Below are 27,472 nucleotides of genomic sequence, written 5' to 3'. Positions count from 1 at the left end.
TTTTTTTTTAATAAACTGCTCACATCTGACTGCTTTGACAACAATCTTACTTCAATTATCTTCAGATTGGCACATTTTTCCAAATCGGCAGTGAAGCTGGAAACTCATTCACTCACACAAAATACACAAACACACACAAACATGCAGAATGCTGATATCAGCTTTTCATTTGAATGTGTTTTTTGATAACTCGCAGCTGCATTTAGAGGCGTTATTAACGGCCTGCAAAAATAAAAGCGCAGAAAACCACACCAATGAAGCACAGAAAAAGACAAATGCACACAGAGACACACTGGACCAGATGCGCTAACATGAGAGTCACAAAATCATCTGGCGGTCTATTTAATTAGAAGCTAATAAATTAACAAAGACCCTACAATAGAGAGAAAACTCCAACAATCAGATGACCCCTCCACGAGCAAGCACTTGGCCACAGTGGGAAGGAAAAACTCCCTTTTAACAGGAAGTAACCTCTAGCAGAACCAGGTACAGGGAGTAGGAACTACTGCTGCTGCTTTCGTAGTTGTAGCTTAAAATAGTTTTTTTTTCACAACATGCATCAACTAGAGAAGCTTTTTTTCAGAAGGTCTTTTTCCTTTTTAGCTTTTATTTGCAGTTTGCTTACTTAAACCTGCTTGGTTATGTTTAAGAAAAGGTCGAGCTTTCCAAACACATGAACCACATTTGACAGTCTGACAGTGAAGGAAAAATATTGAATTTGTGAACGGCAAACTAAAAACACGTTTTCAGATAAAGATTTTCCCTTGTTTAAGAGTAAAGGCTCACAAGGCTAGAGAGACAATAATTCCACCTTCGGTACACACGAGAGAACACTCGCACTGCCACACTTTTGCAGGTTTGATAGTTGTAAGTAGTCATCAGTGCACGTTTTACAGTTTGCGTGCATGTTTTCACTGGTTGCAGTTAGTTAATTTTTTAGGGTCACCATACTGAACATGCAGTAATGCTGTGTTTCACCAAACTGCAGACTGTGATCATAAGTCCACCGCTCAGATAAAGAGAAACAGGTGAAATTACAGCAGCGCGTCGGGCACACACCTGTGTGAGCTGAGACTGTGTTGTGTGAATGGATGGTAGTACTATCAAGGCAATATGAGTGCATGGAAGATTAATGGAACACGGCTGGTGAATGACACCATGGGAAATATGATCCATTAGTGTACTCCACACACACACACACACACACACACACACACACACACACACACACACACACACACACTTATTTGGATGGATTTATCAAGTCATGGTGAGGAATAGCACACACTATAGTAGAGGGTAAGTGAGTCCATTGTTAAAATTCAACATAAAGTACATTAACAATTGCACCCAATAATAACTGCAGTACACGTAGTTTTGTCTGAACTAAACTAAAGTCCCTAATTAATATTTTCTGGTGTCTCTCAGTAAGTGGCTCTCGGTTTTGACGATACAGTATTAGTCTGTCATTATAACTATTAAGCCAACATATCAGACACTGCCTGGCGACACAACACTACCTGTTTTTCCAAACTGTCAGATATAATTGGCTAAATGAAGAACAGCACGACCCTGTGATCATATCTGTGATGCACATGCTCGACGTTTTATTCTTAACAACTCTACAACAAGAATATTTAAACAGAACATTTAACAGTTAATATGTTGTCGTCTTTGTCTTCTTCTCTGACCTTTTTGTGTTTGGGTTAATACAGTAATCAGGATATTAAACACAAACACAAACTAGGGATAAACTAGCGTCGGTTGTTTCTGCACATAATATAAAACTTATCAAAAGAACCAATTTTAAATAGTATCTTTAGGCTGTTGCAAAAACCCAACTTTTGTTCAGCTGAATCTATAAAAAATATTGATGGTTTGACAAACCAGAGAGTTAAGTTAACAGATATAAAACAAAATCTTTTCACAAGCAACACGATTCCCAAAGAGCTCTCAGCTCTGGCACATCTCGACATGATGTGCAGTCAAAAAAATGAGGAAACTGGACAAGAGGAGGACGAAAGAAGATGTGGCAGGTCTGAAAAGCTATCCACAGCAGACAGACAGCATGCGAATGTCATGTTCTTAAAAAACAGGAAGAAATCCAGCAAAAACCTGACACAGGACCTGAGAGATGCATCTGACCATTTAGCTGATCCATCTACTGTTCACTGAAGCTTCATCAGCAATGGTCTCAGTGGATGGGTGGCTGTCAAGGAGCGCTTCTTCAGGAAGGGAAACAGGGAGGAAACTCTGAGGCTGACTTACACAAGAACTGGACTGAAAATCAGACAGTAGGTATAATGTAGTGATGACTCCAAATGGGGAAATTTTTGATTAAAATGATTATGAGTATGTATGGAGATCAGGAAAGATGTACACCAGTGAATGCCTACAGCCATGGTGGAGACTCTGCCTTTCGGGTTGTATCTCAGTAAGTGGTGTTGGGGAGCTTCTTAAAACTGATGCAATTATGAATGCAGAAAAATACTGTCAGATTTTGATCCACCATGCAATGACACCAGCTTCATTTTTTCAACATGACAGTGATCCATAACACTGCCAATACAGTAAAAGCATAACTGGACAGAGAAACAGACCATGGAGCACTGTCACTCATGGATCGGCCTCCACAGAGCCCGGATCTCAACATGATTGAAGCAGTGTGGGATCCTTTGGACAGGGAACAGAGCAAAAAGCAGAAACATCCAAAGAAGAGCTTTGAATGTCCTTCAAGAAGCCTGGAGAACGATTCCTGAAGACTATCTAAGACTTAAGCTTGTTAGAACTGTCTCTGTGTTTGCACATGTTTTAATAACCTTAGTAAGACCTTTACAGGGTACTGTACTATTGTGCCTTTTGTAAACAATAGAGTAGTACATTTTTCTTAGTTATGTGATCAGAAATTGAGAACTTGATAAAAATCCTTGACTGTAATAAAAACACACTGAGGTCATTTATAATAGAAATGGAAGCAATGTGGGATCATGATAATGCAAAGATAAAGTGCCACGAGCAAAATGTACTTCATCAGTAAATCGTCTAAACTTTCTACTTAATGTTCAATAAGATCTGTGTGACCCTGCAGGATGCATTCCTGTGCTGAACATCTGGGATACTGTATAATACTGACATGATTAAAATGTCAAGAAATAGCAGCGCTTGAGAATTTTCAAGAAGAAATAATAATTGTATAAAAAAATACAACGTTCAAGATCTGTTGATTTCAGTTGTAAGCAGTGTCTTTGCAGGAAACCCTGGAAGCTTAATATAACCACACAATATCACATTTAACCCTTTCATGCATGAATTATGACAACCTCAATCAGGATGTTTTTCTTAAACATAAGAGGTTTTTTTACATGTCCACTGGCTGACCAGTGGGTGGCAGGTATGGAGTGACGCATCAGTGTCCAAGGTAGTGTTTTATGAGCAAGTATCCTATCAACACTGACCCCAATACAAGAAAACAGCCTTTGAATAGCTGTCCACTGTAGTGACCACTATGCTGAAAGGGTTAAAACTCTTATTAAGAGCATAAAATGAGAGCGCCTGTTTGTAGATGCTTTCTACACTGATTTGTAAGATGCATTAATCTTTAATTTAATTTAATGTTATTTTGCATATAATTGTGATGCCTTTTTAGTCAAATTTACTAAACATGTCATCCTAGATGTGTTAATAATTTGCATAATTTCCCAGATTTCGAATAACTCTTTGCAAATGTTCGTTTGGATTCAGACATTAAATTCCAGCTTTGGCAGTTCTGTATTTTCCTCACTAGCTGTAACTGGAATGTATTTATCGCACGATTTTCAGTTCTTTTTTCAATTTGAGTTCTTTTGCTTTCTTGATTTTATGGCCAAGTCATGCTTTTTTGCAATTGCATGACAAAATAAAGGCTATTTTTAAGGATAAATTTATAAAACACAAGATCTGCTCTGAAATATTGTTGACATACTGGTGCAGTTCATCTCTAAAGTCTTCCACCATGCAGCTTTGTTTTTATTCACCACTACAGTTAATAAACCAGCTGAAGTTACCACATTTCACCAGTAGACGTCTCTCTAACCCTTCTGCTCCCATCAGCCAAACACTACCTTCACTAGATACGCCTAACAGCAGACAGAGCAGGGACAGCAGTGAGTGGGGGACGGAGTAGAGGGGTGGTGGTCTGAGAGCGGGAAGAAAAATAGTGAAATTCCAGTAATTGCCAAATATTTGCTCCACAGTAAAGTTAACTCACATTGCTTCATTGTAATGAGTCACATTTAGAAACCTCTGCTTCTGTCTCCTGCCTTCATCCATATCTATCCCTATCTCCTCGCTCTGTGTTCCTCTCTCAGTTTGCACCCCCCACACCCACTCTGTCACCACTGGCTCCCCTTCATCTATCTTTCTCAGATATTTTCCATTAGTAATGAGTCACTTGCTGCCGTCTCCTGATATCAGCACACAGGAAAATGGGTGCAGAATTTTGAAGTTGGATTTTTAAGCATGCTTTTTACTTATTAGGCATAAAAAGAATTGGGAATTGTAATGGTGACAGTGTCTGCATGTAAAGGAAAGAATATGATAAAAGATTTTCTTCTTTTAACATAAGTTTTCAGACTCTCGTTCTCTTCTTCGGGCTTTACAGCCCAATGCTATTGCACTGAAAGCTCATTCACATCCACCGCCTTTGCTTTCTTTCTCCCCGTTTGTTTTTTATCTCATTCATCTGGCTTTGACAGGAATGCTTTTTGCATTTGCTGCTAAAGTATTATGTCTAAAACAACAATTATTAATAGCAAAAAATAATCTGAATGTTGGACTCCAAACACACCATCTGTCACACCATTGTTCAGTTTGGACCCATGAAGTGTTTAAAGACTCAAACCTTGTGTTGCCTCTGGAATTAGTACAGCCTATAGTAATATTCTATCTAGTAGGCAGGTTTTTAAAGGCTCTCTGTGCAGACAGGTCAGATACTGTATTCTGCCTCAGAAACAGTGGTATATATACAGTCTATATACAGTGGTTCCAATGTATAAAGACTGCACAGACTGTATATAAAAGATAACAAAAAAATAAGAAAAAAGGGGCTAACCAAATCAACAAAGGGCACATAGACAGAGATCAGCTACACCCCCATGTGCTACAATCGGTCTTTAAGTCTGACGTCGTTAGCCGTTTCCGGGTCCAAACTCCGCTTCAGGTCTTTAAGTCAAATGAACACTGCGGCATCACTGAGAGTTAAAACCTAAAATTCTTTCATCTTTAATAAAATGATCAGTGTTGCTGCTTTACCAGGTGTAACAATTAAGTTTAACGTCCAGGCATCCATGAAAACAGGATTATTACAGAATTAAATTAACAGAGTTAGAAGTTAGCTCACTAGCTTCCACCTAAACATGATATAGCATGTTCTGACAGAGATTTCTGAAAGAATTCAAACGTACAGCTCTGCTATCACTTCTAACATAAATGAAGACAGAAAACTAAACAGCAGTGACATTTGTAGGGTTACTGAAGTTGGACTAGCTGGTATATAATTATGTGCTACGTGCTCTCTAGCAACACAGCTATGGTTAGCATAAACGCAGTGAAGCTGGAGGATGAACGCTAACTTTTTCCACTCGATAAAAGTTAACATGAGTGTTCTCGGTGGTCAGGGACAAATGCGATCGCATGGCAGGATGCTGTAAACGGACCAGACGGACGGAGTTACATCATAAGGTTTTAAAAACTGAGCTTTAAAATGAACAGCAGCAATAAAAACCAACAGAGGCTGACAGTGATCACTGACTGTTTTTAGGGGCTTGTTGAGATTAAATAGAACAAGATACAAAATATTAAAAACATGTTAAAAACCCAACAGCCTTAATAAACACAGTAGTTTGGACCCGGAAGCAGAATCCATCACATCATCACTTAAAGATCAGATAGAAATGCATGATCCAAACTCAAGTTGCCACTTCAGGAACTGCAATTTGTGTTTGTTCACTTTGGCTTCATTTTTTAAACCTGAGCGTTGCTGCTTTGACTGTTAGATTAAGACAACTTCAATTCTTGCTCATTAGTCATATTCATGGAGTTTGGCTATCATCCCAATGCAGCGTCAGTCTCATTCTGAGTTGAAATATCCTGACAATAGCCGTAAATAGCTAGAGCAGCTAGTGCACAGAACAAATAAAGATGTATAATGGCATGAAGGTGGAGTGGAAAGTATCTGATGAACACGTAAACAAGCTTCAGAATAAATGGGCCTACTGTAAAGAAAAAAGTGTGTTCTACAAAAGGAAAGGGACACAGTATGATATCAAATTTGGAAAGGCGATTGAAGGGAAAGTCTGGAGTTTGTTGCCCTTCCTCATCCATAAATCCATGTTCAATCCTGTCAAACCGGAGCCTGTGGTGAGCCCAAACTCAAAGCCTTACAACCCCCGAACAAACCCTTGAGTGACATTTGAGAAACTAAGTCCATGTCTTTCCCCATCTATCCTCCAGTTTGTCATTTCTCTCAATCCTCCTCCCGATCTTTCCGGCCATCTCCCTCCTTGCCTCCATTTTTTTCTTTCTAGTAAGACTCTCGTCACGGTGCTGAAGGCAGCTCTTTATGCTCTGTCAGTTGCAATAAGCAGATGTGGATGGTGTGTGTACTGTAGGTGCACGTGTCCATGTGAGTGCATGCGTGCAACATAGATGCATCAACCCATTACCTTGGGTCACTGCAGAGTGAGAGCACACCCTAATTCAATCACACACACTCAGTGCAGGAAATCAAGCTTTGATAACTTGCGCTAACTTAAGATAACTTGTGCTTTGTTTAGGCTGTCATGTCGAGTTCTGGCACCCAAATGTGACCTTATGAGCTCCGAGGCTTCGGGCAGGAGGCTTTGGAACAGTCAGCTCTGTTAGCGAACTTTTAAATAGCCCTGACTTGAAGTGGGAATTATAAATAAGTCTGCTTAGTCGGACTAAGGATGATAGTTACTGACTGTACAAACAGTTCTGTTTTTGTGGCTGTTTTTCTTCTTTTAACTGTAGTTCAGCTGAGCACATACGAATTGAATTTGTCAGGTCGCTCACTTACAATGGACTGAACAGTCTCTAATTTTTATGCTGGTTTTATTTTAATGGTGAGAGATGGAACATCATCATACTCCCCAAAAAACACATTACATAAAAGTTATAAACTGACAAAATAAGAATTTCCTACACTGTATCTAGTGCATCACTACACCTGTTTACTGCATTTGGTTAAACGTTTAGGGAAAAATATGACATCTTGATTGTGTCTGTGACCTTTGTAGTCTTTTAATAGGCTTTTAAGGCCGAGCAATGAGAGGTGTACCAATTCTAAAAGCAACTGAATCAATTTGTGACTCTGCTTCGAATTCTGTGTGCAACCTCTGTTCAGTCAGAGCCTGGCACCTTAGCCTCCTGTGCGCCTTTAAAAATGAGCATCCAAAGAAATTTTGTGCAAGCCAACAAAAATAAAAAAATAAAGCTGATGCAGTGCATGAATTTGTAAAACCAAACCAGCGAGTCTAAAGATGCTTCAGTGTTGCAGCAGATACACTCCACAAAGATGTCTGCAAAAACATCCATGTCCAGCTAATCAGCAGGTTTCCTGATTACAATGTCTCAGTGTAATATAAGTGTTTTATGCATAAACACATATTATATATTCTTTGGGCAAACTGAAGTGATATTCGTGTTTTGTGCTGAACTTGGCATCTGATGTGCAGAGATGACCTCATCCAGTGTGACATGTTTCTTAAAAGACTGAGCGCTGTGATTTATTGCTAAAAGGCTTAAATATTCCCTTAGAGACCTTAATTTCATTTTAGTTATGATTAACCTTTGGTCAGCAGTTTCTCTATCTCTTATTATAATCAGAAAGTATAGTGCCTTTAGATGTAAAATCCAAAAACGGAATCAAGCAATTTATTATGTTATAACTTCCCCAAGTTAAATAAAATAATGACACTACAGATGGAGCTGTCTTTGAACTGGCACCAGTGAGTGAGTAAGTCACAGTGTGTGCAAAAGGAATATAGTTAATGTCAACGAATTTTCAGTACAAGAAAATCCCTAAGAGCTACTACTTATTTCATGCCTTTCATATGAGAAATGTCAAGTGCTTTACAGCAGAGGACAGTGTATGTAACACTGTAACATAGACCGGAAAACCTTTATTATAATAATTAAAATTAAGTCTGTGCCAGATGAAAATATTTAGTTCAATTCAATTTTATTCATACAGCACAAATCACAAACAAGCTTTTTACTGACAGGTTAAGACCCTACAATACAGTCCCCATCAAAAGTTTAAGACCACTTGAAAAATGGCAAAAAAAATCCCATTTTGCATGATTGGATCTTAACAAGGTTCCAAGTAGAGCTTCAACATGTAACAAGGAGAAATGGGAGCGAGACAAAACATTTTACTGAAAACAAACTAAAACTGGCTGTTTTACAGCTGATCCAAAGTTTAGGACCACATGCCTTAAAAAGGCCAAATCTGCGCAAAAATGTGGATTCATTGTCATTTTCTGTCAGTAGTCACACTGTCATGACGTTCTGATGGCAATGGGAAAAAAACGTTCCCTTTTTGAACGTGGTCGGGTTGTTGAACTACATGAGCAGGGTCTCTCACAGCACGTGATCACTGCTGAGGTCGGACGCAGTAAGACAGTCATTTGGAGTTTCTTAAATGATCCTGAGGGTTATGGAACAACAGACGTCAAGTGGAAGACCCCAAAAAAATTCACCAGCACTGAGCCGGAGGATCCAATTGGCTGTCCATCAAGACATTGGACGATCCTCGACCCAGATTAAGGCAGTTACTGGTGCCGACTGCAGCCCTATAACCATCAGATGGCATCTGAGACTGAAAGGCTTCAAAAACAAACATCTTCAAAGGCCTCGTCTCCTTGGACACCACAGAATCAACCATTTGCACCAAACATGCAACACTGAAAGGTGGCAGAGAGTTTTCTTCTCTTATGTGACCCTTGTCTGTGTGGTAATGCCTGGGTTTTTCAATAGGACAACGCTACAGTACACAATGTTCTTTCAGGAGAGTAACATCACTCTTTTGGACCATCCTGCGTGTTCCTCTGATCTAAATCCAACTGAGAACCTTTGGGGATGGATGGCAAGTTTACAGAAACGGACGACAGTTCCAGACAGCAGACGCCCTTCGTGCGGCCGTCTTCACCACTTGGAGAAACTTCGCTCACCTCATGGAAACGCTTACATCAAGCATGCCGCAACGAATTATTGAAGTGATCAACAATAACAGTGGAGCTCCTCATCACTGAGTTCATGTCTGAACTTTGATTTCTGTTTTGGGGGGTTTACGAAATTTTTTGGAGGTGTGGTCCTAAACTTTGGATCAGCTGTAAAACAGCCTGTTTCAGTTTAAGTGTTATTTTCAATAAAAAGTTTTGTCTCACTCCCAGTTCTTCTTGTTACAAGTTGAAGCTCGACTTGGAATCTTTTTAAGATCCAACCATGAAAACATGATTTTTTTGCCATTTTTCAAGCTGTCTTAAACTTTTGATTGGGGATGTAATACAGCAAAAACCCCAACAATCAGAGGATACCCCCATGAGCAAGCACTTGGCGAAAGTGAGAAAGAATAACTCACTTTTACCAGGAAGAAAAAAAGAATAAAGAGCAAACACAATTAATTTAGGTTAAAGCTTTATTTGCTTAGAACTGAAACCAAATTCATTTTCACACAAACATCCAGCTGGTTACAACGTTCCAGTTCATAGTTTGTTACAATAAATGCTGAGGATACAGGACTGGTTCAGCACTAACCATTTATTGGCAAATCTCTGGTGGTTCTGGCTCAAACTAGTAACTATTTACTTATGCGCAGTTCGTCTTTATGACTCCAACAGGGGAATAAACGCAGGACTAGGGATGGGTATCGAAACCCGGTTCTTGTTGAGAACCGGTTCCCACTGTTTCAATTCCTTGGAATTGTTTGCCATTTTTGCAAACGATTCCCTTATCGATTCCAGTCGCCCCAAATGACGTCACCACGTTGCGGAGCATCATTTACCTGGCAGGAAACACGGCGCCTAAGCGGCTCAAACGCTCAAAAGTTTGGTTATACTTTACGAGAACGGATGACAACAGGGCAACTTGCAATACTTGCAAAGTAGATATTTCATTTAAGGGAGGAAACACTACGAATATGCAAAAGCATTTGCTCACAAAACACGCGATGACCTTAAATGAATGTCGTGTTTTTAATTCCGCTCCAGACTCGTGAATCTCAACCCAGCAGCAGCGGTAACGTTTGCACGTCCTCTCCCGTTAATGCGGCAGGTAAATAATCAACTAACAGTGCATATTATGTTAGCGCGATCTGCCTTATTACAAACCCTGCCATTACTGTGCATTTAGGTGACCACGATGAGAGACACGGACAGAGTCTGGCTCAGATGCTGGCAGTTCTTGCTGCAGTCTACCGGTAGCGTCTCCTTTCAGGCCAGGATAGACGAATATCACCGAGCAGCGACTAAGTTTGTGGTCAAAGGCTTGCACCCATTTGCCACAGCAGATGCCCCCGATTTCACTTTGTTTAATTGTAGGCAGGGACATTACTGGATATTCTTGTGTAATTGCTACAGAATAATTTATGTTACACTTTGTTATTGCTACAGGAGAATATTTATTTTATTATTTTACATTTACATTTTTTTTCCTGGGGACCCTGTGACACCCCATCGAAGAGCCGTAGGCTGTGGATCTCTTAAGCTGTCACTGTTGGGTTTGTAAGGCCATGTTACTCCTAAATTTCTATCTTGTTCAAAGAGAAGATATAAAACAAAGTTCTAAGCTAATCGACTTTAGTGTTCTCCTTTTTTAAAAATAAGAATCGATAAAGAATCGATAAAGAATCGAATCGTTAAACAGAATCGAAAATGGAATCGGAATCGTTAAAATCTTATCAATACCCATCCCTACGCAGGACGTTACCAAAGAATAGAAACCTCAACATTAATACTGATAAAAGTGGGCTAAAAACTAATTCGACCTCAAAGACCTCTGAGAGAGGATGTAATCAAACAGAGTTCTCATATTTAAATTCTTTTTTTAAAAGGTGGAATGAACCCAATAAATAATAACATTTTTTTAAAGTGCAACAGAGCGTACAAGAAGTTAAAAAAAGCTTTACTGTGGTTTCCTAAAAGATGGAAGTGTAAACAAGGGATGCTGTTGCTTTGCTGTAGCCCACTGGGGGTTTTGCATATAGGAGAAAATCCTCAAAATAAACCCAAAACCATACAGGAAGCCAACACAGAGCAGCAGAAAATAGACTAACGTTCTCTGTTTCTGGTTGTGGTTAATAGCTGAGCCGCAGAGTTTTAAATAAACTCAAATCTATAGTTGTTGTTGTTTTCGAGAGACCGAGAAAAAGAGCGTTGCAGTGATCTGTCTGCTCAAAGAAAGGCACTGGTCATTTTTAAACACTCTTTTTACTCAGAAGTGGTTATTAGTTTAATTGCTATACAAGTCAACCCCGAGACTCGGACTTAATTTCCGCATATTGTTAAACAGCAAGTCTCAGCTACTTTTGAGGCCAGCTGCTCGGGTTTCAGTGCTGTCCTCGTTTATCATGGAGCGGCACACGGACACGCAGTTTCATTTAAACAGTTATAACCTTCATAACCATTCTGCAATTAAATATGGAGAACTATCATGACAGAGGAGATGATGGAGGTCAGGAACTGAGACCTTATTTTAGCTGTTTGGGACATTGTCTAAAGCAGGGGAGTCAAACATAAGGCCCGGGGAACAGAAGTGGCCCAATAAAGACAATCCGGTCCACTTGATATCTTCGGAAAATGTGAAGGAGGACATAAATTTAGGACTTTTAACTGTATTTTCATACATTTCATAACTTGCCCTAGTTATAACAACCTCCCCAACAATAATTCATATTGTATGAACCAATGAAGTAATAGATAAAAAAATTAACGACAGAAAAATTCAATTTTTTTTCCCTCTGCTATAGAAATGTCTTTTTGCATATATAGTTTCCACTGTAAAATAAATAAAACAGGATATTTTCTGTGTATTCACAAAGACATTCTGGTCATTAAGTTCTTACAATTTAAGCCCAAAGAATTGTGCTGACAGATTTCTTTCATTACCTGCAGCTTTTCTTTATAATGCAGAGAAAAGCAAGAAGTGCTGTTTAAATTTCACTTCTTTTTCTTATATTAGGATATCCCAGGAATTAAATGTGCAAGTAAACTACTTCAGTAAAAGGTACCATAAGTTTCTCTGGTCCAGCCCACTTCAGATCAAACTACATGTGGCCTGAGATGTAAAATGACTTTGACAAACCTGGTTTAAAGCCCGAGTTAAAAACTTCCCAACAGGTGATGAGCTATAAGGAAAAGCTTCTTTCTTGAAGTACGTAGTGAGCTAAATCCAGGTTAAACCTGTTATCTTTTGTTCATTTTCTTTCAGTCTAGATGATTACAGAGCGGGAGATCTGAACGAGGAGAAGCTGAGAAAGAAAGAGTTTTGAGCTCTGGGACAACTAAGATGTGGAAAGTGCAAAAAATGGCTGCATACCATTTTTTGTGCCATACTGTTTGGAGCCAGGGGTTAAAGAGGAAATAAAGAAAACAAACAGACAAGACGGTGTGAGCGTGCTGTGGAACAGAGCACGCCAACATGTCGAATACCTCGACTTCATTTGCAGCTGCTTGTGCGGTTGCTCCTGTAGGCAGAGCTGACAAGAACTCTTTCAACATGTACATACACCTACTTCAGGTTTCATGCTGTGCTGATGCACACGCCCGTGTGTGTGTGTGTGCGTGTGTGTGTGTGTGTCGGGAGAACACACACTGACAAAACAATCCTATTCAACTTAATGCCTCCCATGAGGGGAAAGTATATGTGTATACGTTTTTTGTATATGCACGCGCACACACACACACACACACACACACACACACACACACACACACACACACACACACACACACACACACACACACAGAGCTTCCTGTAGGTAATTACAGTGTTAAGTGATGAGGGCCCTACAGTTCTCATTCTGACCTCCTCTGGAGGTGTGTGTCTGTGTGATCCTGTGTGTGTGTGTGTGTGTGTGTGTGTGTGTGTGTGTGTGTGTGTGTGTGTGTGTGTGTGTGTGTGTGTGTGTATCCGTCCCTGGGGTGCTAGTTAAGTATAGTAAGATAGATTTAACACCCAAGGCATCCAGCAGGAGTCAGACGGGGAGAGAGAAAGGCCTGTTTTTAGTCCACCCCCTCTCTGTGTGTCTCTCCTCTCTTCATCTCTCCGAATCCTCTCAGTCACCCCTCACCTTCCTAATCTTTATCTCTCTGTCTGCATCTATTACCTCGGCCCTATTCTCTATTTCCTTGCCCCGTTCGGCCTCCCGCTGCGTTTCCCTGCCTGTTTATCTCTTTTCACATTTCTCCAATTCTGCCTGTCCTTGCTTTCTTGCATTACATACATTGGTTTCATATAGTGGGCATTCAGGGAAACTAGTTTCTGCTGATAGCTGGGGTAAGACAGACAATTCATCTGCTCCTTCAGGGGTACTTTACTATTCTGTCTTAATGTCTCTTTAGGTTCTTCCTTTTTTTTTCTCTGGGCTTTGGCCTCTGTCGCCAGAAAGAGGCGGGATGTTTCTCCTGTATTGGCTTCCCTTCATTGGCTTCCTGTTAAATCCAGAATTGAATTCAAAATCCTGCTCCTCACATACAAGGTCTTAAAAAAAATCAGGCCCCATCTTATCTCAATGACCTTGTAGTACCATATCACCCTATTAGAGCACTTCGCTCTCACACTGCAGGCTTACTCATATGATTGTTGGGTTTTCCTCTGTGTGTATTATTGTAGGGTAGTCTAAGGAGCTTGGAAAGAAAAGCATCTGGACTTCTTTGAGTTGCTTGAAGACGTTTGACCTCTCATCCGAGAAGCTTCTTCAGTTCTAAGGTCAAATGGTGGAGAGTCCCAGATTTAAACCCAGTGGGAGTTTCCCCCCACAGAGGGACAAAAGGACCCCCTGATGATCCTCTACCTAATCACATGAGCCAAGGTGTGAAAGCGGGTGTGGGTCACAATCAGCCAGGGTTTCGGGTGAGCTCATTGTGAAACCTGGCCCCACCCTATCATGTGATTTCCTGAGGTCAGATGGCCCAGGATGTGAGTGGGTGTTAAGGCGTCTGGGAAGGGATCTCAAAACTGACTTTATAAACGCCAAATTAGGATAACCGCATGTTTTGAATGCTTCCTTTACATGTGTGTGTTCCTTCTTTTTCCCTTCAGGCTTAGAGGGAACATGTTCTGCCCGGTGGTGTAGGGTCCTTTTGTGTTTGTGTTCTAGAGGGTGATGGGAGTCAAAGAGGAGGTACTGGTCCGTGTGTTTGGGCTTCTGGTAAACTTCAATGTTGAGGTTGCCGTTCTCTTCAATGTGCACAGCGCAGTCCAGGAAAGGCAAACAGTTGTCCTTTGTGTCTTCCCTGGTGAACTTGATGTTTTTATCCACAGAGTTAATGTGCGCAGTGAAATATTCCACTTCATGTGTCTTGATTTTGACCCAGGTGTCGCCTACATATCTGTACCAGTGGCTGGGTACTCTTCCTTTGAAAGAGCCAAGAGCCTTCCTTTCCACTTCCTCCATGTAAAGGTTGGCTACAATAGGTGACACAGGGGAGCCCATGGACATATTTCAAATATGTCTCACCACTACATATTTCAAATACAACGAGGGTTTCTACAGACAAAAACATGGCTGTGCCATGGGCTTAAATCTTAATTATCTCAGAAGCTGTTCACATCCACAAATATTTATTACCCAATGAAAACACTGAGCAGGATGGGTTTTCCTTGTTAACAGAATCATAACAAGAGACTGGAATAGTCCCAGGTAACTGGAGCAGACATGGTCTTATATTTAGCAAGCCAGAGTACAAAAAACAACGTAAAACTAACGTGGAAGCAAAAAATTATGCTTCTTTGAATGAATGCACCTCAGAAACCTGTCATTTAAAACAAAAATTGCTTAAGGATTAAATGCACTTAATGAAATCTTCTGATCTTTAGAGAATCTGACATGTTTGTTTTCTTACTGACAGTTAAGGCCAATGTCATCCCATTCCTGTAATTATGGAAAATATTACCAACAGCTTGAAAATTTATTTCAATCAATTTAATTCATTTCGGTCGACCTCCTATGAGCAAGCACTCAGTGATGATGGGAAGAAAAAACTCCCTTTTTAACAGGAAGAAAACTGGCAGAACCAGGCTCAGGGAGGGGTGACCATGTTTACTAATGTCACATGTAACATCCCAGAGAAGGAAATGTCCCTATCAGATTTTAGCACTGACTGAAATGTTAAAGGTTTTTGCATTTCTGTTAACTAACAAACAATGAGTTGATGGGTATGTATGAGACGACAGAACTCGATTACCTCGCTCATTGTTGCACTCTGCTTCAATGCTGCTTCACTAACCTGACTTCATATTAAAATACATTTAAAATCCACAACCTTACTCTGGGTAAACTTGTTCTATTCAATAGAATCTATGTTTCCTCAGCATGTTTTGTAATCGAAAACATATTTTTGGGTGCCTCAAGGTTCCATCCTAAGCACCATCTAAGATGTCTGTGTCCTCCTTTGTGAAGCATTAATGTTACTTCAGAAATCTTGGTGTTACCAACAAAATCATCTGCATCGTAATGTGTTTTGTGACAGAAAGCTGGTTTCTGGTGGGTCAGCGCTCGGTCCGTGTCACCATCAAACATCCTATGTCCTCTTTCATATAACAAAAACTGTGTTGTTTTATAATGCAAGGTAATTATTTGTGTTACTTTTTAATAGTTTGATAGAAGGAAGCAGATTGTATAGATAACACATTTTTGCTTTGATAGTGAATGGACCAGCATGCACATGTGATCATTTGTCATTCTTAAAGACACTGGAGGCCAATATTTGTCGATTTCTTTTTTGCCTAACAAGTTTAACAGAAACCAGTAAATCAGGAGCGAAGAAAAGGGAAAGCTCTACCTTTCTTTTGCAGTATAGCGCTACCGCTGCGCCTCCCTATGTGGTTCTCCACGTAACAGGTATAGTTGGCCAAATCTCCGTCCTCCACGGCATCAAATGTTAGGGACAGCTGCACTTCCTTCTCTCCTAAATGCTCCCTCACCACCCTGGAAAAGAAACATGCGAGAAGTGGATTCACAAAGCAGTGATATTAAATATTTTATTGTGAATTACTGTAATACACTCAAGACTTTAACTTGGAATTTCTACTTATGCAAATTGCATCAGGAGGGAAGTAAACACATGTAAATTTTAAAGATGAGAGAATCTCCTTGCCTCTTAATCTGTTCCATTAAAGATGAAGAAGCACAAGGAACATGGCGCTATAGAGCACAGTATATAGGGCAGATTTTAAAAGAAAGAGAGAGCGAAAAGAAAAGAAAAGAAATGAGGGCAGAAGAAGCAAGGAGCCATGTCTGGAAAACACTGGCGACAGCTGGAAAAAGCTCTCTCCTTATGGTGAGGTCATACTCCTTTTAAGCCTGTGAGGCTGTGAGGAAGAGGGGCTGGAGGAGGAGACTGAACTGATGTCAGGGTCACAGAGTGCACCTTTAAACCTGGTGAGGTTCAGCCATAACCAGTGAGATCTTAGCTCAGGTGGCAGATTCAGAGCAGTGGCACAGATGGTTCAGCCACATAGGCTGGGTACATTTGAACATTTGTTTAATAAAAGCTAGTTTCATGTAATTGACACCGTTATGCATTTGTTGCATTTATTTATTCTATTCATTTCTGTTCACAGCTGTTGTATGTTATTGCAGGTATGCCTGTCTTTTAATTCCAAGACATTATGACGTTTACAGTCACAATTGCGGTAGAGTTAGCTCATTAAGAAGAACTGGCTGGCTGATATCTGTTCAATGTTTCTGCTGGAGTCGTTGGAAAAGACGGGAAAGAGGGTGAAAGGAGAAGGTGCAAATCAAAAAGTCAGCATCCTCAAAAATTTGAAGCAGAAGCTTTTATTCGAGTCACCACTAAATTCAGAGTGAGGAATCTAGCGATTCATTAGCTAGCTAATGTTGTTATGTGGAAAACCCCCAAAACAACATGCAGCTAACGACTGCTTATTCTTGGACTTGAAAGCAGAAAACTAATTATCCTGACTTACTCACATTAATGGCTGACATCAAATAAACATGTTGTGCATAAATAGCTTATCATATTTTGGAAAGTCAATACAAGAAAACAAAGCAAAAACATACAAACAAATAAACAAAAACCCTTCCAGATGCTTTGGCGTCCATGTGCACTTCTTCACCTCTTGATGTAGAAAAACCCAAAGCTTGATTGTCCAGTTGTTAAATCATAGACCCTAGAAAACTGTGGAAGCTGTGATTGAACAATTACTGTATGAATGAGGATTTTATCAAACTGACATTTTTACGTGCCCCAGCAGATCTATTAACGAAATCTTTCAGCGGTTCAGGAGGAAGATAATTATGTAACAAACATGCTGTGAACTGAACCCTCAGTCAGCTTTTAATACTTGAGTAATTGAACCTCAGAGCAAATTATCTGGGACTGGGACAGCACCAGAAGTGTTAAGTCGCACCTAAACAAGCTTTCAAAGTTTCACATGGGTAATGACACCAGAAGTCTTTAAAAAGTCATTATTTTTACATTAAGCTGTGATCACAGTCCAGGAACATCTTCACTATGTGGCGAGTTATACTTCATGAGTGTTATGAGCTCTTTTATATGAAAAATAAAGACAATACAACATTAAGTGTAGAAAACAAATTTTACCGCAATGAAGCATCAGATTACTTAAAAAAATGAAAAATAAATTAAAAGTAATATTGTTGATGTTTAGCCTGTCTTGGTTTAGTTGCACGTTGGGGTGGGTTGGTTTGGATTTCTAGTAATTGGTTCAACCACACAAGCAGGCAGCAGGATTTTGGAAATAATGAGCGTTTTCAGTGCAGAATCAGCACTCTTGGTCCACAGGATTTTGTTATCCTTCTTCTGTACAGTATGTGCTGCATTGACTCAGCGTACAGTACAGTAATCCAGACTGGCCACATTGTAATACACACAGGGGTTGAACCACATGGGAGTTGGCACAGTCCAACCATGACAAGCAGCGATGAGACACTGTGTAGTCATTTTCCCGCAGCTCTGTTTGCAATTCACCACAGAAATGGGCTGTATCTGTCACTTGAGGCTTGTATCCAAGTGGCTGCATGCAAAGAAAATTGACACGCAAACTTTCAGCACAGGCATTCCCATTGGGAATTGAACTTCTAACCTCCTAAATATTCATGCTTTCCTCTTCCCTCGTGGCACCAGAGGCACAGAAAGAGCAGTGAAGTCTCAATGCAGGTTAATAATGATGGATAACATTACAGAAAGGGTTATGAGACTCAAAATGTCAAATGTGCCGGAAGACATACAGCAAAATGACTACCACCATCTCCGCATGTACGTCTTTTTTTTCCTTGCTCCGTGTCAGAGATTTTCAGTGTGTGCATCACTTTGAAGTCTCCTAGGACAGTGCATCAGGGGTTGCTGTCAAAAGATGAGACTTGCTAAAATGCTTAGTTTAAAACACATCACTCCTCTCCCTTTTTCTCACCTTCTAGCCATTAGCTATCTATATCCTACATCTCCTTTCCTTCTCCTCTTTCTGTCCTCCTGTGATTACATGGGTACATTTCAAAATAAAAGTCACTGTTAAAAGCACAAGTTTTTCTCCTCATAATCTGCACATCTTGGTGAACGTGACACCATCATCCAAAGTATCCTTCCTCTCTGAGTTCAGCTACATGTATGTGCCAAGCTGTATCTCAAAGGTCAGCACTGTGTGCATGCTCATCATTTGTATCATCTTTGCCTCCACTTGTGTTGCTGTTCTGATGATATCAAGGCCTGCATCTCTTGTTGTGGCTTTCCAATCACCCACAGCCAGTCCCAGCAGATGGCTTCCCCTCCCCAGGTCTCTTCTTGCTGAAAGGGAGTTGTTCCTCCCTGCCAATGTGAAGTGCTTGCTCATGGGGCTGGTTGTCTGATCAGCTGGGTTCCCTCTCAAATATAAAGTGCCTTGCGATGACTGCTGTACAACTCGTTTCTGTATTATTGATGCTTTGTCTCCTCAGACCGTTGTACTTGTCACTGCCGACAGGAAGCATACAATAAACCTTTCTGTTTCAAGGTGTTCCCAATTGCAATGCAGACCTCAACTTTTTAACATAAAAACCCTGCTTCCCTCCTACTTTAGCACCTAGAACGGGCTAACTACCATGCTTCATGACAAAGAAAATATAAGGTAAAATAATGGTTGATGATGAGGTTGTGAACAGTGAAGCAGTGAGGCTTTGACAGCAGTTGGACTGGACAACAGATGTGAATTTCAAGCAGGTAAAAAAAGGCCTCTCTGCATCAGTAGACATATGGGCTGCCTTCAAGTGAAAATATGAAGCAAGCACTGGCCCAAGTGGAAATACTGTAATTACCAATTCATTGCACATGAACGAGCTGCGGACTGTGATAGCTGAGTTGCAGAAACGTGAAGAAGCTGGACAGCGGTGAAGCTGAGCTCAGCCAACAGCTGGAGTAAAACTGATGATACTGCTCATATATATTGTCTCGCCTGCTATTTCAACCCAACATACTTAAACTACTTAGACTATGGATTTACATTTTCCAGAAAAAGAAGTAAGGTTTCACAAAGAGAGGCACTTGTTGGCAGGAGTTTTTTCTCCACAAACTCGCAGCTTTATCACATCCTCTTGGGTGCTGCAGGGTGTGAGTGTGTCAGTAAGAGAGCAAGCCTTGGTAATTACAGGTATTCCCATTATCACAGAGGCTACGAGACTGTGTTTGACACTATGCAAACAGACATAGACAAAGTTCTCGGGCCAGTGCTGCAGGACGTGGGGAAGGGAGCTTAAAGTGAACAGATTAATGGGCATCACAGCGGGAGTCGACCTGCTGGAGTGCGATTGTGGAACTTGGAATAGCAGTATGATTGGATCAGAGGTGGCCAGAGGACTGGACTGAAAGATTGAGAACTCATCAGGCAAAGGTTAATTTAATACTATGGGGCATGATTAGTTTCAAGTTTAAACACTCCTACTCATGTACCGTGCTGCTCTCTACAACATCATTTTCCCGGGAGAGAACATTTTCAGAGGGCAGGAGGTGGATTAGCAGTCGCAGATACATTCTTGAGGTTCCAGTCTTGGATTGGTAAACAGCTCTGCTGCTGGAGTGTCCTCCAGCAAGACACTGAAGGTCACCTGGCTTCAGAGCCACTGTTGCTATGCTGACTCTGACCTGTGACCTCCCCCATGAAGGGAGGAGGGCAAGAGGATTTCCCTTTAGGGGAGATAAACATTCATATCAGTATTGCTGTGCTCGGCTGATAACATGACCTGTGAAGTGAGCATTTTACTTTCTAATATTAAAGCTTTGATTACAGCTCTTAGTGTGTCAGTTAACCACACTAATGCCCACGTGCTGCAGTTTGAACATTTAGATTACATTACTACGTTGCACTTTTTCTTTAACGTGATGGTGCAGAAGTATTGCTCAAAAGGGAGCAGCATTAACCTGAATAGGGGAAAAACAGTGACACACACAGTGTAGATGGTACATTAATTATTGCCAGAATCTTTCCAACCTGCTATTAACTGAGTTTAAGTAGTGCGCTTAAAGAAAACCAAACAGGCTTTTGCTTCTCATACGACTGCTTATTATGTCTAAAATTAATAAGCTGATGTGATAATCTAAAGAGGCCATGATTGGCCAGGTCACAGTGCAGGATGAAAACCAAACCAAATATTTGTCAGTTTAAATCATTTTAAAGATATAATGAAGGGAGAAGCAAAACTACAGACCACCACAGCCCCACCTGTGTGAACTGAATGAAACTTTTGTCCATCTCAAATCACCACATGCACTCTGCCTGATCATCAAGAATACTCCTGCAAAGGCTCGGGTTTGAGTCCAACCCGTCACCCTTTGCTGTGTGTCTCCCCGCTTCTCCTTGCTTTCCTGTCTCTCCTGACTTTCACTATCCAATAAAGCCAAAAAATATTATTAAACACAAAAATTAAAATTTCAGCAGATTGTCCTCTTCGAATAAAATGAAATTCCAGATGGTACCCAAAAATATAACTCTGAAAATAATTTTGTTAAATATTTTCATATTTTTCATTTCCAGGACCTGTGAGTTACAGTTACAGTACCATCGTGAAAATCCAGCTTTCTTTTTGTATTACTGTAAAATTCAACAACACACCATTCAGAAATTGTTACTGGTTGTCTTTTGCAATGTAAAGTTTCTTTGTCAGTGTGTGATTTTTTTTTTTAAATTAAAAATTTTCAGACCATTTGAAACATATCTGGTCCACATTAAAGATCCTGATTTATTTTGATGTTAAGAAAGACCGGTGCAAACTTCAGGCTTTTATCTTTAATAGTCTTTGACATATTCACGTTCAAATGTTGACTCATATTTCAGTGCGTGGTAGTGGGCCGATGGACTATTTTTCAAAAAAGTGTATCTTAAAAACTATTTGATATATGAAGCTAAAACTTCTCAGCACTCAATATATATGTTCAAACTTTGGACCTTCAGATTGGAGTTGGCACGATGTGCGGTTGGAATGACCCATGGACTAAATGATTTGCTCAGTTAAAACACAGGTGCTGAATTTGCAACAGCAGTCAGTAGCATTTAGTGCTCATCTACTAAACATTGAACCCCATCGGACCTAAACTTTGCAGTTACGTCTCCAACATGAACTCAGGTAGTAGCACATTATTTAGCTTGACTACTGTTGCTTAGAGGAGATGATGAAGCTGTAGCTATAACTGAAGTAGCTAAATCCATATACAAATTAAATATTATGATTCATGACTCTGCAGCACTCATGCACATGAGTATTAACAGGTGAGTTAAGAGTCAGGCTGGATTTGTCTGGTCTAATCCTGCCTACCTTATCCCATCTTGCTTTCAAAGACCACTTCGAGAGCCTTTCACGGGCTCATTTATTTACAGAAAAGATGACCACCATGCTGCAGGCTGTTTGAAATACTTTGCTGTCTTAGATGCGCTGGGAAAGTCTGTCTGAACTTCTTGTGATCTCCACTAAGATTTGAAGTAACTTTCTAGCTTCTTCACTTTGCAGAGTGAAAAAGGGCAAATGCTTTGAAATGAGGCGAGTTATACGAGATCACCCACTGAAAAAGAAAAAACACAGAAAAGCAGTGTGGTGTTTTATAGCACTCTAAATTTCAGGTATACTCAATAGATATCTGTGGTTGTCCTGGTCCCGCCCCTAAAGATCTAATCAGTAGCTGTAACTGTAACAGATTAACAAATCAAGTATTCGCACTGATGCGTGTGCATACTTCAGGTCCTGACTGTTTCAGGTGTGTGACGTCAGGCGTATTGCTCTACTTGTTATCTCAGTAAGTATAAAAACCAAAAATCTATGTTGGATAACTGTGATCATTTGTTCTCTGTGCTCTGGTGGGATATACTTGAAATTAGAGATGGACCGATCCGATATTACGTATCGGTCCGATACTGACCTAAATTACTGGATCGGATATCGGAGAAAAATAAAAAATGTAATCCAATCCATTAAATATCACGAAAGCACCTCACAAAACTTGCAACACGCCGTAACTCGCCTCAGAACGTTAGCACGTCGGAGCAGTATGCATCACGTGATAGAGCGGCTGTGGCATGCGGGACCTGTGGTGGTCTGGATAGCATTTGGAGCTTCGCTAGCAACCCGGCATTTCATCTCCGACAAAGTTATCCCGAGAGAAGTAAAGAAGTGTGTAAGTCCATCTCTGAATGTTTGTAAAGCATTCCTGCGTTAAGCTTAACAAGCGACTGCCTCTTCTTGCTGCTACTTCAATCATGAAACTGCTTAATGATCAGCTGATCGGCTTTTCTGTCGTGAGTCCGTGTCTCTAGTTTGCTTTTGGCCCACTTTGCACCAGAAAGAGGAAACCAGTGACTGAACAACAGAAGCACGTTTAAGCTTGATCAGCTGTTGTTAGAATGTATTTAATATTACTTTCTACACCAGAATCTATTTAATATTTCTTGAAAAATAATTGATTTCTGTGCATTTTTTTCACACTGCATCAAATTAAGGTTGATTATGTCGATTAAGCATCATGAGGTGGAGCGTGAGGGGTGGTTCCCTATTTTTTATTTATTTATTTTTGTTGTTGCTGGGAGTTGGAACCCTATTAGTTAGGTTGCTTAATATTTATGCTAAGTACTCTTTAAAATACCAGAATAGGGAGGATGGTGTAGGTTTAAGTTTATTAGATTGATCAGTATTGCTGAACTATGAAATAATTTTTTTTGCATACAGGTATAACAGAATAGCTTTAGTGTAGTTGTTGTTTTAAACTTGAGTATGAACTTATACAAAATGCAGCAAGATATTTAAAAAACAGTTTTGTTGATTAAAAAACACTATATCGGATTCATATCGGTATCGGCAGATATCCAAATTTATGATATCGGTATCGGTATCGGACATAAAAAAGTGGTATCGTGCCATCTCTACTTGAAATATGAAGCCATATTAATGTATACAAATACAACATACAGGGAAAAAAGATTTTAAGCAAAGTCAGCAAACTTTACCTGAATTAAGCTAAAACATTTTCCCCCTGTACTGTGCACATGCGCTGCAACGTGATTGGCTAATATGTCTCCGGTTTCAGTTGTTGATTGGTTCTTTTGGGACAGGTTTAAGACTCACAGACTTGAGGACTGTTTCAGTGCAACACGCAGGGGTGTAGCAAGTCAAGTCTCTACCTCATTTTACACCTTTTGCATTGACCCACTGGAGAAAGCAACAAGACCGCCATCATTCCCGCCTCCCGACTGAACAACGGAGATTAATTAAATAACATTTTTTGCTTTCAACTTCATCTTTTATAGATTTTGATGATAAACTGTTTTATGTGTAATTAATAGATGTTAGACATAATTCTCTTAACTCACATCGACTGTGTGTGTGTGTGCACATGTGTGAGACAATGTAAATTCTCTGATGGTTACCATAGCGATCCAGCAGGTCGTTCTAATGATATTTGATGCCCCGCAGACAATCAGGCTTTTCCCAATAGACTCCAATGTAATTGGTCCCAATAGGGGAGAAAATGAATTCAATTTAACTTTATTATTAGAATTCATAATTTTTTTTTTTAGAAAAGTTGAGAAGAAAGCTGTCAGAAAACCCTCAATGAGTCATAAATCACGAGAGACCAAATTAGATCCTGACAGTGTGAGGAGAGCAGCTGGAGTCGAGCCTATTCAGAAATTAATTAACAATAGAAACCTGTAAACTTGAGAGAATGTAATTGATACTGTCTTGCAGTAGATGTACTTAGAATTTACTTGCCCCCCACCCTCAGGACACTGATTTCAGGATCATTTTGAGTATGTTACTGAATTAGTGCTTCTCTAGAAAGTAGTTTACTTACTTCATTTCAGTTTCCTTAATATGCCCTGCAAGTTCTTCAACAAATTTTTCTCCTTTCATCCAGTAGATGATGGGCTTTCTGTTTTCTCCACTGTAGCCAAAAAATGCCTTGCAGTCCAGACTGAGAGGCATACCTGCAACACACAGCACAGCAATGTTAGACGCCACACGGTGCCACACGGAGGATGAATTTGCACTGTTTTGCAGCTGAATCTTTAAACCAGCTGCAGTCCAGGCTGAAGGTAAAACACACATTAAAGATGACACCACACTGAAAGTTGAGCACAGAAGGAGTCATTAAACAAATCTGGCACATTTTGGTTTATATCCTTTCTCATTTCTCCAAAGAGGTGTCCGGATGATAGGGAGCCACAGGGAGCCAGTGCAGAAAACTACTCGAGGTGTGTAGCTGGGTGCCTGCAGGGTCCCTTTGAAATGAGAACCTGAAATAATTGCTGCCTCCTCCTGGTGACAGTAATATCACTTTAAAGAGAAGTGTGCAAACACATTTCTGAAATCATGAGAGGAAACAAAATCACACTAGGTAAAATACTGCTGTGCATCATAAGCTGCAGCACTGCCAACCTTTCACCTGAGCAAATGAGTCTGTGGCAACAGGTGGCATACACAGGAAATGTAGTGTTAGTGAGGCAAACACGTGTCAGCACCAGTGGATTTCTTTTTATCTTACATGGTAAATATATGATTTTCCTAAGGATCTACAAATCTACTTCATAAGATCCTCCTGTACGGTCCCCTTGATTTTGCTAGCCCCAAAATATGAATGCAGGGTCCAAGACCTGGACTTTCAAGTGCTTGTTTCCTGAAGTCAAAGGAAAAGCTGTGTGCTTAGTTTGTGGAGAGCAGATTGGTATGTTTAAGGGTTAAAATTTGAATCATCATTATGAAACTAAACAGAGAGAGAAATACGAGAAACTGACTGATGCAAAGTGGGATTGGACATCAGAACCTTTGCTAGCAAAGCTGCAAAAGCAATGAGGACTGTTTTCAAGCTTTACAAATTCAGGGATGATTTTCCTCCAAATCACAAAAACTGTGAAATTTTCTGTGATAGTGAGTAAGAAAGAATGTTGATGGACTCCTAATATGACCTGAGAAAAAAGAAGAATGTGCTTGAACTGTAAAACAGTCACTTTTCAAATGAATCTGGAGCTTTTGTTGAAAAGCAAAGTGAACAGTTTTCTTTTTCTCAGCAGCTCTGGAGGAGAGCGATGTGACACAGACCACTACCTGGCAGCTCTGTACTCAATGAAAGGGGCTGTTACAAGAAGTTATTTGTTTATAGAGCTAACTGCATGCTTGGACAAGTTTTCTGACAAACTTGAACAGTTCACTGGATTTCAAGTGACTCAATTTGACTCTCAGACACAATTGTGTTTGTTTATGTAATTACTCTAAAAAACAACAACTATTGTTTATATTCACATTCACATTATGTGGCAGCACACCTCTTAACCGGCACTAGAAGGCATGAGCACATCACCCCTGTCCTCGCTAACTTATCCCATCAAATATCGCATTGATTAATCGCATTGATAACTTCATCATTTCAGGTTTATAGCGCCATGATATTAAAGTTTAAATTAGCCGCACATTTACTGACAGAACAGAAAATGTTTCGAGTCGATTCATATTCACTAATATGCCGCTTGTGGCAGATGGCCCCCCCTCCCTGAGCCTCTGGTTTTCCTGTTAAAAGCGTGTTTTTCCTTCCCACTTTCACAGAGGGCTTGCTCAGAGGAGGCTGTCTGATTGTTGGGGTTTTCTCTGTATTGTATGATTTTTACATTCCAGTGTAAAGTGCCTTGAGGTGACGGTGATTTGGAGCTATATAAATAAAACCGAATTGTGACTGAAGTGCAAATTTTCAGCTTTAATTCAAGGGGTTTAACAAAAGTATTTCATTAAATTCAGTTGCATAGTGTACTTGCAGCTTAATTAGTTTGAGCCATGAAGCTTTGATTCTGCAGAGCTCCATATTCAACAGATGTGTACCTTTAATGTATTACTGCTGGAAGAATCAATCAGCAATACTATGAAATCACATGTAAATACACATCTATGGGCAGACAGTATCCACACACACTCATGTAAGACCTTGAAACCCCCATCACTCTATGATTACAGCTATCAGTGGTGATGATGGAGTATTAATGAGCATTCTAATGAGCGCTACCTCGTTAGGCAGTCAATTAGCAGATAATTATGATAGACCTTGGTATTATCATAATGATAGCTCTGTCAGCACAGTCATGAACCAACAGTGAATGTTAACATTCGGTGTATGTCTGTGTGTTTGTTGTCAGTTTTGACTTAAAGTTAACACTTAAGGTGTTGTTTTTTCATGCGTGGGAAAAGCAGCTTCTTCCTTTCAAGCTTTGGGGGGTAATTATCTTTTTCAGAAGAAATTCAAAACATTTAGAGCAGCAAAAGTAAAAATCTTCACAAACTGGTTACAGGTTGAATAAACATGAGGTTTCCTTCAGTTGGTCAATGCCAAAACGCAACTGTTTTCATATGGAAATGTCTTTATGTTTGGTGTCACTGCGCTGCTTATTTTGATTGATGGAAAAGGACGAGGAGGCTTTGACTTCTGCCAGTCTCGAAATTAGAATTTCTAACAAACTCAGAGAAAAAGTGCCCACTGAAGCCTCACATGTCTTGTGTGTGTGTGTGTGTTGGTGGGCTTGCGTGGGATTTTTCTTTTTTTTTTTACCTTTGAGCCTAGTCAGACATCATCCTGCAGTACAGGCGTATAAATACACACACACTTTAGAAATCAGTTAAAAAAGAAAAAAAAATCTGGCTTGGAGTGAAATTAGTTTAGCTTGATTGTGTGTGTGTGTGTGTGTGTGTGTGTGTGTGTGTGTGTGTGTGTGTGTGTGT

At 40.1% G+C, this 27,472-nt stretch overlaps 1 protein-coding gene across 4 annotated transcripts in view; it reads right to left on the bottom strand.

The window, feature by feature from the left end:
* The window catches only part of il1rapl2 (interleukin 1 receptor accessory protein-like 2), a 479,888-nt gene that overhangs the window by 29,869 nt on the left and 422,547 nt on the right, over positions 1 to 27,472 (bottom strand). For all 4 annotated transcript variants that reach the window (XM_013913212.1, XM_005719422.1, XM_005719421.1 and 1 more), the window contains exons 8-9: positions 24,567 to 24,699; positions 16,062 to 16,207 (exon numbers count right to left, since the gene is read on the bottom strand). In XM_013913212.1, coding sequence (XP_013768666.1) covers positions 16,062 to 16,207; positions 24,567 to 24,699 — 279 coding nt within the window. The remainder of the gene's footprint in view (positions 1 to 16,061; positions 16,208 to 24,566; positions 24,700 to 27,472) is intronic.

This window comes from Pundamilia nyererei, unplaced genomic scaffold (assembly GCF_000239375.1).
Source record: "Pundamilia nyererei isolate P.nyererei 1_Seehausen unplaced genomic scaffold, PunNye1.0 scaffold00001, whole genome shotgun sequence".
In the NCBI taxonomy this organism is placed as follows: domain Eukaryota; kingdom Metazoa; phylum Chordata; class Actinopteri; order Cichliformes; family Cichlidae; genus Pundamilia; species Pundamilia nyererei.
The sequence above is the reverse complement of the archived record's forward strand: the minus strand, read 5'-3'. Positions and strand labels throughout refer to the sequence as shown.